The sequence below is a fragment of the Mus caroli genome, chromosome 3 (genome assembly GCF_900094665.2).
Source record: "Mus caroli chromosome 3, CAROLI_EIJ_v1.1, whole genome shotgun sequence".
NCBI classification, from domain to species: domain Eukaryota; kingdom Metazoa; phylum Chordata; class Mammalia; order Rodentia; family Muridae; genus Mus; species Mus caroli.
Genome location: NC_034572.1, coordinates 24,599,555 through 24,614,362, shown reverse-complemented (window position 1 = coordinate 24,614,362; position 14,808 = coordinate 24,599,555). Strand labels below are relative to the sequence as shown.

Sequence of the window (14,808 nt, the reverse complement as noted above, 5' to 3'; positions counted from 1 at the left end):
GCCATTGGCTGTTGGCATAGTTATTGATTGATCAAAAAAAAAAAAAAAACACAACTGGGGAAAAGGGCCTTTAGTGTTTGGTCATGCAGATTCCCTATTGAATCAAAGCATTAGGAGCAGACTCCAACACTTTCCTTTTTCTGTTATTAAAAAGTTTCATGGCACTGCTAGTATATTAGCTAACATGGCCGAAGCTAAATCAGTGTTTCCAGGATGGGGCCACGGTCACTCATAAGTGAATAAAGAATAAATGATCTTGTGCTCTCTTTGAGGTGAGAATTGTGTACTCACACCAACACTGTGCATGTGAACATGTTTAAAGTCATCACGTCATCAGCAACTGAGCTAGCACCATAACTAGTGAGCATTACAGTCTCTACTAAACAGTTACATCAGGAAATAAAAGCAAAATCTACTAAGATTAATGAGATTTGGGGGCGCGGTAGGGAGGGGAGGTTCTTTATGGGAAAGGGGCTTCCCTCCACATCCCTATTCTCAGTTCTTGGTCCTGAAAAATGTCAAAAAAAAAAAAAGCCAACTGTGTGACAACACTGTCCAAACACTACTTGCTAAATATTTCAGTGTTTATGGAGCATCTTGATTCAAATATAAAAGAAACAGATAACAGGGAACTGAGGTATACAGTCTAATCTGCTTTGCCAGGCTAATAATGGGTATAAAATGCTAATAGAATTGTTATATCTAGCCTTAGTGACTAGTTGGGCTAGACATGTGAAATGCTTCTATGACAATGAAATTGATGATTGTGACAATCTTCAGCAAAAGGACAACACATAGGTCACTGCCTGTCAGAACAGGAGAAGGTCAGCAACATGTCACTGAGCAGTATGTGTTGTCATCTTTCTCTTTTAACTTGGACACCTCTGATATTGAATCTATACTGCAGCACTACTACCATCCACACCCGAAGTTAGATATTAACCCAAGAAAGTGAGTGAATGGAAGGAACAGTGTTGCCCTTGTGAATTTATGCTTCCCCAGAAGGGCCTTCCCTGAAGAATGCAAATCTCAGAAGGTCAGATACTCTCTTACTTGACCATCCCTGGCCACTGATCTGAAAGCTTCCATATTATAGCATATCCAAGCCATGGTATAGGAGACTAACCATCCAAGCTGCCAGTGCACTGAGAAATCTCTATGAAGTCATTACCTCCGTCTAGCTCCCACACTAGGGATTTCTTTTATTTACTCTCTCTACCTCTTTATTCACATTTGTCTCACTACACTCGCTGGAGAGGCAGAAAGTGAGATTTCATAAGATCAATGTCCACAAGAGAATTAAAATATTTTCCTAGTCACAATCCTCCAAAAAAAACCAAGCAGAATCAACAGATAATGATGCCTGAATTTATGAAATGATAAGGCATATGAATAGAGTGAATTAGAAAAATAAATAAAAATAAAAGACAAAGAAGAAAACGGAGTCACACACATGACCTTTGAAGGCTAGAGACCCTGCTTAGTGCCTTCAGAGGGAAGCCCTCTGACGTCCCTACCTTCCCAAGGGAGTAGCAGGTAAGCTGAATGGAAACAGCAGTTATCCTCTGAGCCTAGGCTACACCACCCTTCATGCTAAGTGCTTTGAATACATTGTCTCATTTAGGTCTCAGAGCAACGTTGCTGGCAGTTTCAGGAGCTAACATTATCCTAAATTTTACAGATGATGCCAATCTCAGAGAGATTAAGTAACTTGCCCAAGGTTATACAATTAGGGGCAGAGCTGAGAGTAAAGACCTCATCTCATTGTTTCCAGTGCATTTAACCCCACTTAAAAATGCCTGAGCACATCAGTTTGTAAGATCTGAGCACACGTCTCCATCCTTGCCTCTAATCAATGAGTTCCTTCAGGGAAGAATTTATTGCTCATTAATTTTACATCTCTAAGGCATAGAATAAAGCCTAATGCAGAACAGGAACTCAACGACTGTCAAGTAAATAAGATGATGAATTTAAAACATTAAAGATGAAAGGAATTAATTTGAAAAGAAAAATTAAACTCGCAGAAAAGCTCGTTTGATGCAAGGATGCTGTCCCCACGTAAGCTTGTGTCCCCCATTTCTATTTTAGTAACTATGACTATTTTCTGAGAAGCAACATATTTTTGCTATAGAAATAAATGAAAGGCTTTTAAAAATGTACTTTACTCTGGGACTTAAATAAATGATTGGAATTCTATAATCAGAACACGGCAAAAGCACTACCAGCATACAGTCATACACTGCCTATAATAAGCTTCTTGAAGTGTTCTAATGGGTAATCTAGGCACAAGTAGAAGAAGATATGCTCTTGACAATATTTAACACAAGTGCTTCAGCTGGTTTTGGATGAAAAAAAAAGTCTTTTGCATTATATAGATGTTCTCTGTTTCCTTATCAGCAAGCAGACAGTCTTAACTGGTACCTTCACATCCTCTGCCATCTTCCTCCAGCTTTTGGCCAGCTTGACATCTGCAGTAATAACTGCCAATCGTATTACAGCATCGGTCTTGACAGCCTCCATTGTCAACAGCACATTCATTTATATCTGCAATTGGATAGATAAATAGAATCAGTCCCTGCAACCTAAACACCCAGAAACTTTAATGTCCCTACTAAAATTGATCCAACATTTTGACATTCCTTCCACTTCAGGATTAAAGGAGGAAAAAAAAGGAGCCTCTCTTTTTATTTTGTTTTGTGTCTGTGTGTATGTGCATGTGGGTATGAGTATGTGTGTGACTGTAAGCTTACACATGCCACAACATGAAGATGGAACTCATGGGACAACCTCAGGTGTTCTTACCTTCAGCCGTGTTCTTTCTGTTGGATGCTACAACAGTTACCCTGAGAGTTTGTGAGCTCTCAGTTTCTGTCACATCTTGACATATAAGCACTGGGTTTACTGATATGCACTGCTGTAACTGACTGTGCACAGTATTCAACCTCAGGTTGTGAAGCAACTGCTTTATCTAGTGAGCTGTACCCCAGCCCTAGGATTGCATTTTAATCAGAGCTAATGTGCTCTGGAGAAATACCCACTTCCTAGTCTTTGGTATCTGAAGTGCTACTTTTGAATAGGTAAATAAGGAGCCCTTAGCATTGTACAGTTTTGGAGTTCATATGACAGAGAAATTTCATAGCAGCCAGCATTTCAGGATGAGATCCAGAACGCAGGGAGAAACTATGATAGTGTTCTGTATTATCCAGCATGTTTTGACAGTCAAACAGCTGACTTGGTTGTGCCTACTTCTAAACCCATAGCTAAAAGTCATCTTTAATTACAGAACTCGATTTTGTGCATTCATCCTACCCAAATAACACCTGAGGTGTATTCTAAAACGTTTTCACACTAGGAAGAGAGCTGCCAGGTAACAGTGGAACAGTTCTGTTCAATTCAGCATGTTTACCACATGCTGAGTAGTTCTTGATAGACTCTTGCTCAATATGATGAATGCAGATGCAAGAGAGTGGTGGGGAAGGGGGAACATAAAGGAGTAGATGAGGATGGGAGACTGGGGACAGAAAGAGATAGGGGGAACCAGTGTGGAATGGCAGAAGCCAAGTAGAAAGAGATGGAGGATCTGTGTGTCCAACCTGAGTAACTTAACTGCCACCTTGCAAATGAAAAGGTAACAGGCAGAGTGAGCTACAGGGACTCTTAATTAGACGTTTCTAACTGCGTTTCCCCCTTTGAAACTGCCTCTGCTTGTTTTAAAACTATTCAGTGAAGTGTGTCACCCATGCAAAAAAGTATCCAATCCTACAAAGTATATATTTTGATTTTGCAAAAATAAAGTGTGCAAGGACAATTTTTAAAAGTAGGGGATCCAGTCTGAAGGCTTGTGTGTGCTAGCTAATGCTCTGCTGCTGAGCCAATCCCCAGACTACCAGCATGATCTTCCTGTGAGGATCAGCTGTGACTAATGTCCAAAGAAGCACTAGCTACAGCTGAAGGGCACAGATGTTTTGTTGTTTTGTTCTTTTTGAAAGCTTATCAGTCAGCTTTTTTATTTTGTCCTACTTTGTTTTTGTAGTGTGTACAAACCTGTACTGTGAATCTTTGTGTGTGTGTGTGTGTGTATTTGCCTTCTTTCATTAATCATCGTGCTTTTGAGACACATCGGTGTGCTGCATGAACTTGCAGTTCATGCCCCCTTACTCCTTAATAATATTGTTTCTGTGGATCTATCAGAATGTGTATCTATCAGTTTTACAGATAAAGCGTAATTGGTCATGATTTTTGGTTTCGATGACTCTGAAGAATGGTAACATGGATACTCTCATGTACGTAAGCATTCAGTGGAGTCACACGAGTACTTCCACTGGATAATATATCTCAACTGAAATCATAGGATCACAAAGTCTGACTTGCTCTTTGTTACTATTTATACTTAAACATTCTCCCACAGAGATTACTCTAATTCATACTCCCATCAGCTGTGTACTAGGAACCAGGTGCTACTAGTTTTCTCCAGTGTTTCCGATGTCCTTTTGTCTGTTTCAGGTCCTCTGAGAATTTTATAATAGCATCATGTTGTGACTTAATTTGCATTTTCCTGGTTATTAATTAGGTTAAGAACATTTTCATGTTATTGGCCATTTGGTTGACAGTTGTTAAAAATTCTGTTCAAATAGTCAATTTGTTTAACTTTTAAAATGTTGGTTATTTCACTTATTGGTTTTACAGTAAAATCTTAAATAGATGTTCACAATCCATCTCATCTCCCTACAAGGTTTCAAAGGAGGTTTTTTTAGCATGCACATCAGAGGAATGAAAATGAATCTATATTTCCATGTTATCTATGGAGATTCATCTGATCAGATTAAGAGCATTCTGATTTCATACATATATGAATTATAAACAAGTGGTAAGTCTTACCACTACTGAATCTACACAGAAAATTATTTGATTTTGACAACAACTGGCTTTTTCATCTCTAAAATAAACCTTACCAATATATTGTGCCTTTAAATATATTTTTGGATTCCGGTAGGATTTTAAGTATGATTTTAGTGGCTAAACTTATGATATGACTGTATTTTTTTTCACTTTTTTCAGGCCACTCCCCACACACTTTTTGTACTGCCAGCTTCTTATTGCCATGTTTGATGAGAACAAAGCAAGTTAGAACTACTTCTTCTTTTGTCCTTCCTCCAAATATAATTTGGTTTTCCATTTTTTATTAGATATCTTCTTTATTTACATTTCAAATGTTATCCCCTTTCCTAGTTTCCCCTCCAAAAATTCCCTATCTCCTCCCCCATCTCCCTGCTCCCCAACCCACCCACTCCCATTCCTGGTCCTGGCATTTCCCTATACTGGGGCATAGAGCCTTCACAGGACCAAAGGCCTCTCCTCCCATTGATGACCTACTAGGCCATCCTGTGCTACATACATAGCTAGAGCCACAAGTTCTACCATGTGTTTTCATTGATTGGTTTTCTTTCTTACTTAAATGTTTGAATTCATTTCTTATACCACCTGCATCATGCAGCTATGTGTGTGTATTGTGTACTAATGTGTGTGTGACTTATGAGCTTAATTTATCTGACACATATATATTATATTCAATTATATATATATACTTATTTGTATATATATATATATATATATATAAATATATATATTCAATTATACAGCAAAAATACATTGGGGTAAATTGTGTGACTGTAGGGATTTTTTTTCTATTTCACATATATGTCTGAATATACTATGTTAAGCTTTTCTTAACTCATACTAGCTTTTAAATACCCAACTTTTCCTCTCTGTGCTTAGGTCTCCATTCTTGTTCTTTGAATTCATTTTGAAGATAGAACATGTTTGAAGATGGAGTAAATAATATGTTTATATTATATTATAATTTTTCTTCTTTATTTTTACTAGGATAGTTTCAAATTCCCTTATATCTTTCTGTTATTTGTCATTTTCTATAACTTATCTATCTTCTGTCATCGATCTATAACCTATCTCCCATCTACCTATTATCTATCTACCTATATATTTACCTATCGTCTGTCACCTATAAGTATGTATTTGTGTACTGATTATCTATCTATCTGTCTATCTATCTATCTACCTATCTATCTATCATCTATCACATGTTTTTCTATATTTCAAATATCTTATCATCTTGTATACCTCTGTCTTAGTCACTGCTCTATTGCTGTGAACAGACAGAATGGCCAAGGACATTTACAAAAGAAAGAATTTAATTGGAAGCTTACAGTTTCAGAGAGTTAGTCCTTTATCATCATAGGAGGGAACATGGCATCATGCATGTTGCTGGAGCAGTAGCTGAGAGCTACATGTTGACCCATAGGCAACAAACAGACAGAAAGAGAAAGCCACACTGGGTTGCTTGGTGTGGGCTTTTGAAACCTAAGCAGCACTTCCAGTGACACACCTTTTCCAAAAACATCACGCCTCCTAGTCCTTCTCTGGGAGCTCATCAAGAATCTAAGGTTAGAAGATTCTCAGTCTGACCAGCACACCATCCATTCAGCTTCCCACCTCAGCTGTGTGTCACTTATTTTGTGTTTTCTAAAACGAATGTCTAAGCATCATTCATTTCCCAGCACTGATCATTGGTCCCCCTTAATTATCTTTTCATTAGTACACAGAAATTAGGAGTACTTTGTGTCTTTTGTTGTTCTAAGTCCAATTACTGTCTTTTATGTTCACCTCTATATGTGTGACAATCCACCTGAACAGTAAGTTGTTAAAAAGAAAATATGTTCTTTTCTTTCTTATTATTGGAAGTTGACAGTCCCAGTTTGGTGATGCTCCATGTGAGGTCCCTCAGACTGCCAGGAGACTACAGTAGCAGTGGAATTCACCCCGTGTGCTGGCTGTTCATCTACAGACTGGAATCTTGGTGGACGTGCTGGAACTTCTGTTTTGTAGTTAGATTTTTCTTTCCCCCGAATGTTTCCCCTCTACATGCCAGCCCTGAGCTTTCTTCTTGTTCTCAAAATCCAGAGATTTGATATGGTAGCTTTCATCCTCAGATAGCCTATTTTAAGAGGTTCAAAGAGAAGCTGCAATATTTCTTATGATCCACTCTTAGAAGCCAATGGCATCACATCTGTACCTGTTGAGCAAGTGTACAGAAGGGCAGCTGAGATTAGAGGAGGAGAAGGAGGAGAAAAAGATGAAGAGGAGGGGAATGAGACAATGACTAGAAGCAAGAGAAATTCTTCCTCTTATTGAACAGTCGCACATGTGACCTTGGAGAGAAAGAGACCATGGCAGCTTTAGAAAACAGGATATTGCACGGAGATGTTTAGGAAGGGGAACCCAGTTCCAGCTTAAGTATTGGCTCTGCCTCACAGATTTTCATGTTATGTCTTAATTATTATTCAATCTAAAACATTTCCTACTAGAAGAGAACATTTGTTTTCTTCAGACTGCTTTAACTTATATTTTGGTTCTTCAAAACTTTTGAGAACTTTCTAATCTCTTGTTATTAAATACTAGATCATTTTCATGATTGAGATGGTATATATGCAAAAAATCTAAATTCTTCAAACTTTTAAAAAAGGCTTTATATTCTAACACTTGATTAATATGGAGTTAAAGTTATATGTATACCTGTCACATATGTATGGACATATATATTCAATTAATTCTAATTTGCTACTCAGCCTTTCAATATTTTTATATCTTCAAGGATTTTCTCAATCCCTCTATTGGATTTGGTTTGCCCTTTCATGATTGAAAGTTTTGTTTAAAAACTGGATAGTTTGCAGCTTTATTAACATAGCCACATTTTCCTAGAAGATATGACCCTTTGTTCTGAAATATGTCTTTTTAGATCTAGCATCTCTCATTAAATTTGACTTTCTGTGACATTGCTCCATGCATCCATTTATGTCTGGTTACTGTTGACATGAAGTTCATTCTCTATAGTCCACTTTTGCCCTTCATTATCTACCCATTTGAAAATTTCTCATGAATTATTTGAACATATTCTAGCTCTCTCCAAACATAAATACATTCTAGATTCCTTACTTTTTTAACTATATGATAACCTGTATTTCTGACCTAAACTACTGACATATTTGAATTAAATATACCATTTCCATGTTTCTATGAGGTTACCATATACTATATGTTATAATTCCTATCCAAAAGTACCTTCCTTTAAACTTAGTATTTTAGTTTTTAATTTTCCCTCTTTTATAACTTTCTACTATATATTAATTTATTGCTCTCAGTGGTAACTGTGGATACCACAGCATTCATTATTGGATCATAATATAAGTTAGTGTTTAACCGCTTCCAGAGACTCTAGTCATTGGCATTATTTTGACTCTGTTACGCTTAGACTTTTTGCATCATTACTATGGCGACTATTATCACTATAGTAGTTTCTGATGTTTAAACTGTGTCCACATTATATTGTTATTTTATGTGATCAATAACTTAGGTTCATCCATGTATCACTCTTTGTGGAACTTATAATTTCTTTCTCCATTTATCTGCCTGTTTCTAGAACAATGTTGATTTGTTGAACGTTGAACAGAATATATATTTTTATATGTATAATTAGTTGAGTTTTTTCATGTTTTATCTGTTAGTAAATATGTCTTCTCCTGAATTTTCATTTTAATCACTTTACATTGTAGGGAAATTAAATTTAAAACACTTACCCTGTACCCCACATCCCACACATCCCATGATTATAAATATCTTATGTTAGTTAGGTACACTTAGTTAATTAGTGAGTCAGTTTCCATAGGCCATTGTTACATAGTCACACTTTATTGACATTTCCTATTTTCACACAATACATCTCTTCTGTCTCAGGATTCTTTCCATGATATCATAACACATTTAATTGCCTTGTCTCTCGAGTCCCAAACTTTATTAGTTTTGATGTACTTGAGAGTTTTTAGCAAAACTAGTCAGATATTGTGTAGTGTGATTTGTGATTTGATTTTGTGTGATGCCTTTCTTGTTATAGGTTATGATCACATGTTTTGAACAGGAAGACTGTTTAGGTTTGGTCTGTTGCTATGTTTTGTAATGTTAAATTCTGTACCAGAAAGTCTAGGCCTGTGAGTGAATTCTCACGTTTACAAACTTTTTTTGTGCCTCATTCTTTAATTTAAAACTATTTGTTAAATAAAATCGGCTACAGCCAATTACTGGAGGGATTAGAGGTATGGGGGTTTGAAGTGACCCGGCTGGAGGAGGAGAGAATAGAGGTAGAAGAAAGAAGAAGAGAGAACACAGGGATAAGCTGCCATAGGGGAAGCAACAATGAGCACATGACCAGAAGAAACAGCAAGCATCTTGAGTATAATGCTGGGGACGTAGCCAGGCAAGCAGTTAGAAGAGTGATTAGGGGTTAACACAATTAATGTCAAAGCCAAGTAAAATAACCATAGTCTGAATCTCATTTATTTGTAAGCTAGTCAGGAATAAGCTTAAATTGGTTGTACTATAGAAGACCACAGGGATAAATGGTAATTTTCACATCAACAGAACTTATCTGTTGCTGCTGACCTCTCCATTTACTCTATGTCAAATGTAAAGAGCCTTCTCAATGGAAAGAACTCCAGGTTGGCCATTAGCTTCTTCAAGCCCTTTATATATCACTCCACCATCATTATTGGAAATGATGTGGCTAGTTTCTGTTGGCTTTAAAGATTCCTTCTTATTTCTATCCATCAAATATTTTACTGTAATACACATTTCTAGTTGTCTTTCTTTGTATGTATGTGTGTGCATGATATGCTTGTGTGCATGTGTCCATTCCTATGTGTGTGTGTGTGCATGCATATGGAGGCCAGAGGTTAACATCCAGTGTTTTCCTAGATTGCTCCGATTTTAGTCACTGAGTCAGTCATTTGGTGAACCCAGACTTTGCTGATTCCACTATTCTAGAAAGATGGATCATGGGGAGTCTGATCTTCCTACCTTCCCAGTCCTAGGACCACATCTGCATAGCACAGGGCTGGGAATCCAAACTCAGGTCCTCTTTGGCAAGTGTTTGACAATCTCCTGGCTCCTGATTTTTCCCTGTTCTTACCTTCCATTGAATTTTAAGTGCATCTAATTGTGTGCTGACATTTTTCTTTGCCTTTCAGAGCCACGGTTTCTACCTTCCCCTGTCCAGGTATGGCATTTCACTTGCCTTCCTTGCCCTACCCTACTGTTTCCATGAGCATGGTTATGAGACCTATCTACAAACAGTTTGTCTCATGCTGTTTTCTCTTTTAGTTTGTTTTATAAGCATATATATTGTTCTTGGCTTCAGAGCAGGCACCCCATTGTCCTGCTGCTTCTTATTCTCTCTTCATTCCCAGAGTTGCCCCAGGAAAGCCTGAGTGGACATCCAAGGCTAAGGCGCAGATATCCTACCCAGTACATTACCTCCAAAGCCAGGCTGAAGCATTCTTAATCTGTTTTATACGGTGGGTGCTCTTGACTTAACATCTCTGGAATAAAGCTATTGGTTTTATTATTTAAAAATCTCTTCTACTAGACAGCTACAACTGAAATCAGGGAAGTCACATGCAAGGCCCTTTAATCATAGGAATATGGAGTGTACCTTTGGAAGATAAAGTCTGAAAGCTAATAATAAATTTAAGATACAAAATCTGATGAAGGCGAACCCCTTCAATATGTATTCATTTTCTGAATCCTTATGTACACTATCAATAAACCTAAAACCAAATCTGACTCCATACTTTCATGAGGCTCTCAAACTGCTGATAATATTAGATTATAATTTGGTAAAGTTAAAAAATAAAAGGAAATTAGAGGTTTTGATAGCCAAAATGATTTGTATAAAAAGACCACACAAAAGAACTCATCTTTTTTATTTAGCAGCATACCAAATCTCTAACTATATTATAAAAAATATTTTTTAGAGTATAAAAGAAACACCCTAAATAAAAGGCAAACATAAAAAGCCCAAGGATACCCCCATAGAAAATCTTATTTCAGGAGATGGAGAGATATGGAGATAGCTCAGTGGTTAATAGCATTCCCTGCCTTTGCAGAAGACACAAGTTCAGTTCCCAGCACCCACACTGAGCAGCTTAAGACCAACTACTAACTCTGGCTCCAAGGGATCTGATCTCTCTTTTGGACTGTACAGGTATCTATACTCATACATGCTCATACACACACATGCACACACATACAAACACACACACACAGAGGGGGGTGGGACCTACATAGACATAATTGAACATTATACAATAAAAATAATTTTTAAAATATTCATGTTTGTAATGCTGGGTTTGAATCACAGACCTTATATTTTTTAAAGAAATTGCTCTTTATCAATGAACTATACCCCATCTCTTTATAAATTTAAAATCACACATTCATAGTGATCAAGTTTCAAAGACAACTATGAAGTGAAGAAAACATTATTAGAGCATGTTATATCAGCCTCTTGCTTCTTCCCATCAATTCAGCCAGTTCTAAGAATACCTTTAGGAATAGAACCATGATACATACACATAACACATTATATATATCTTAATTACAGAAAAAAAGAAAAATATAAACTACTTTCATGCAATTCTTCTGTCAATGTAAGCTGACTGTTTCAATTGTTAGCTGAATAATTGAAGGAGAGGTTAAACCCTGACTGTCTTGATCTGTTGACTTTCCAGTTGCTCACTGACATTAATGAACATATGGCATATACATGCGTTTTAAATGACATTAATTTCTGACTTTCTCTAAAATAAAATAAGAATATGTGGTGTATGTTAGGTGACTTCATGTACTCGGAAAAAATATTACATGCAAACATAAAGCTATTGTTATCAGCTGAAAAAAAAAACCCCAAGATTCATAAGTAAATATTTCAAAAGTCATTGACTTTGAAGATGGTTCTAAAAACGAGGTCAACTCTTAGGGTTTTAAATTGTAGTTTTATAAGACTCAGACATGATAGATTTCAGGCCGTTTCATGTAGCCAATGTCATTCAAGGTTGCAAATAAATTTGGTCTTTGAAAGCAAGATGAATGAGAAAATTTTCTGACACACAGCCAGTCTTCCAGGTTAGTCATGACAAAGGTTCAATGATACCATCAAGGCTATCACTCCATCTGTAATGACAAATGACAACATCTTCACGAATTAAATATGATGCTTCCAAGAGCACTAGCACAGTTTTGCTCTGGGACAAAAATTACAGCAGGACCTGAAATAACTAAGAACCATCTCTACATAAAGTAGCTATTAATTTTTACCTTTAAGCAAAAGTAATGGCTTTGAATTCTTTGTTTGTGAGCATTTTCTGAAATGAGGCTTCTATCTCAAGTCTCATGCCTCATTTAGTCTCTTGTTTAGGTGTTAGTGAATTCTCATCTGGATTCTGGAAGCCTGACAGGTACACTGTAGAGAGGTGGCTCCAAAGAGCCAAGAGGTAAGATGAAAAACATTTTATTTTAATTCAAACCTTTCTCTAAAACTCAATATATGTGGCAGCTTAGAATGCATGTGTGTGCTTTATGTGGAAGAGACTTTTGTGTACCCTTTGTGAAAATTTCCACAAAGTGAGAGTAAATCTCGTATATCATCCTGATTTTTAAGTGAGTGTCTTTCCTGAGGTTTTGATATATGCATCTCACTACAGGTACTGTCTACAGAAAGTCAGTCTAGATGTCTTTAGGTGTCATGCTTAGTAGGAATGTTTGTAGGTTCAAGTAAACTACTGCATCTCTTCCCATCACTAGAAGATACATGTGTGCCATATCTTAGATCCTTCTAGTAACATTGTTGACATTACAGAATTTAATCAAAGTCTAGAAGTTACCTTTTCTGTAAATTAAATGAATTTGGCAAAACTGATAACTTAGTAAAGGTTCAATAAACTAGACTTGCAATTGCTATTATCATTTTCCCAATGGTAATTTCATTAAAATTTTATTCTTCTTTAAAAGTTCATGATACTTATAGTAATGTTATTTTCAAAAACATATTGCCCTTAATTCAAATTCTTCTTGTGGTTTATAAATAATTCTTATCAATTGGCTACGTAAAAATGTGCTCTCTTGAGCAGTATGACTTATGCAACATTTGTGCATACAGTAATTCTACCATTCTTATTTATGAAAATAAGGCACATGTGTACAATGAAACTTAGAAAGAAAATCTGATTACAAAATAAAATTACGATTATTGAGTATAGTAGATCAAAGCACGTACTATGAAGACCTCCTGGGACCTTGAGTTGGATCCCCAGAACCTATGAAAAAAATCCCTATACAGCGATTAAACTGTGGGGTAAGTAGACTGTGAGAAGAAGCCTTCTAAGGATGAGCTAAGGCTTGAAGCTCTGGAGACTATGAAGAGACTGTTGGAGCTTCACTTGCTCCCAGCACCAGACCCCTGTCATGTAGCCACAGCCCCACATAGAGAGAATTGTGGCCATCAGTCACATAGGGGCAGCACCCATGTAGATGAGGCATCTTAGGCCAAGCCAATAGGAAGCACTTGCTGTTAGACCCACCCTATGGATAAGATCCTATCCAGAATCACTAACCAGCCCCTGGTTGGCTCAGTGTACTGCAACCAGATTAGGTTGCAACAGTGGCTGCCCAGTAGGCCCAGCAGTCTTCGCAGATAACATCCAGTACACAGACCAACAGTAACCACAATCCCAGAATTTTCCCTTTTAAATGAGTTCTGGGAGACAAAGACAGGAAAGTAGGCCAGAAGCTCCCACATGCCCCAAAGAAGCACAAATAACATAAGAGCCTTTGACTCAAAAAGAAGGCTGTGGTAAAGAAACAACTGCTGCAAGTTGTCTTCTTCTCTGTTTGGATTGAGAGCTTTTTCTCCTTAAGCCCTCCACTCTTCTGTGTATCTTTCACAAATACATAAAACAGAGATATTTTAAGGTGAAATCAATCATCTGTTCTTAATATTTCTATATGCTATCAACAACACAAATATAGTCCTAGATTGCAAGGCAACATAAATATAATAACTGTATATATATATAGTTACATTTTATAAAATAGACATTTTCATTAACATTTTCTCACTCAGAGTAGCATTTGAAGTTTACAAGTTAGGGAGACAAAGTATAACTTGTAACTAATAAAATTGAATAAATCACTTGAGTCATCATTGTGACCGAGAAATTTCCATTCCTGAACAGTGTTAAGAGCTAAAGGTGATCAGTTTTCCTGAGACAGAGAGAATCAATCTCCTATAGTGATAAGTTCCACATAGTTTGTCCAATCAAAAATGGCAGTCATGGACCATTTATATATTGGCAACACAAGATGTACTTGGTAGATGTGTGTGTGTGTGTACATAAATACATATAACAAAAATGATGAAAGATTTTGGATTATGGATTTTGGAGTGGGACACTGGAAGAGATACATGGGGAGGAAGGAGATAGGCAAGTCATAGATGCATTACCCATGTGTGAGGTTCTCAAAAGCAAGTTATTCTAGCATTCAGAAAAGAAATAAAAGAAGAAAAGGAAGCAAGCTAGCAAGGAGAAAGGAAGGAAGGAGGAAGAGAGAAAGGGAAGAGTGAGGAAGGGAGGGAGGGAGAGAGAAAAGAAGGAAGAAAGAAAGAGGAAGAGTGGGTTGTTAAGTCACATGAGTCACTCTAAAGAGTGAAGCACAATGTATTATCCCAAAATCGTCCCTTTGCTGGCTTCCCAAATGATCTGGAATCACAAGAAGATGGTAGCCACAGATGTAATATTAGTGTTCAGTGTCTACTTTACATATAACATTGATCTCTCTCTCTCTCTCTCTCTCTCTCTCTCTCTCTCTCTCTCTCTCTGTGTGTGTGTGTGTGTGTGTGTGTGT

At 37.0% G+C, this 14,808-nt stretch overlaps 1 protein-coding gene across 3 annotated transcripts in view; it reads right to left on the bottom strand.

The window, feature by feature from the left end:
- LOC110291392 (EGF-like and EMI domain-containing protein 1) overlaps nucleotides 1–14,808 on the bottom strand; it is a 562,504-nt gene that overhangs the window by 157,792 nt on the left and 389,904 nt on the right. For all 3 annotated transcript variants that reach the window (XR_003836207.1, XR_003836208.1, XM_029475297.1), the window contains exon 5: nucleotides 2,422–2,544. Coding sequence is in view for 1 of the 3 variants with exons in the window: in XM_029475297.1 (XP_029331157.1) it covers nucleotides 2,422–2,544 (123 nt within the window). In the remaining 2 variants the exon portion in view is untranslated. The remainder of the gene's footprint in view (nucleotides 1–2,421; nucleotides 2,545–14,808) is intronic.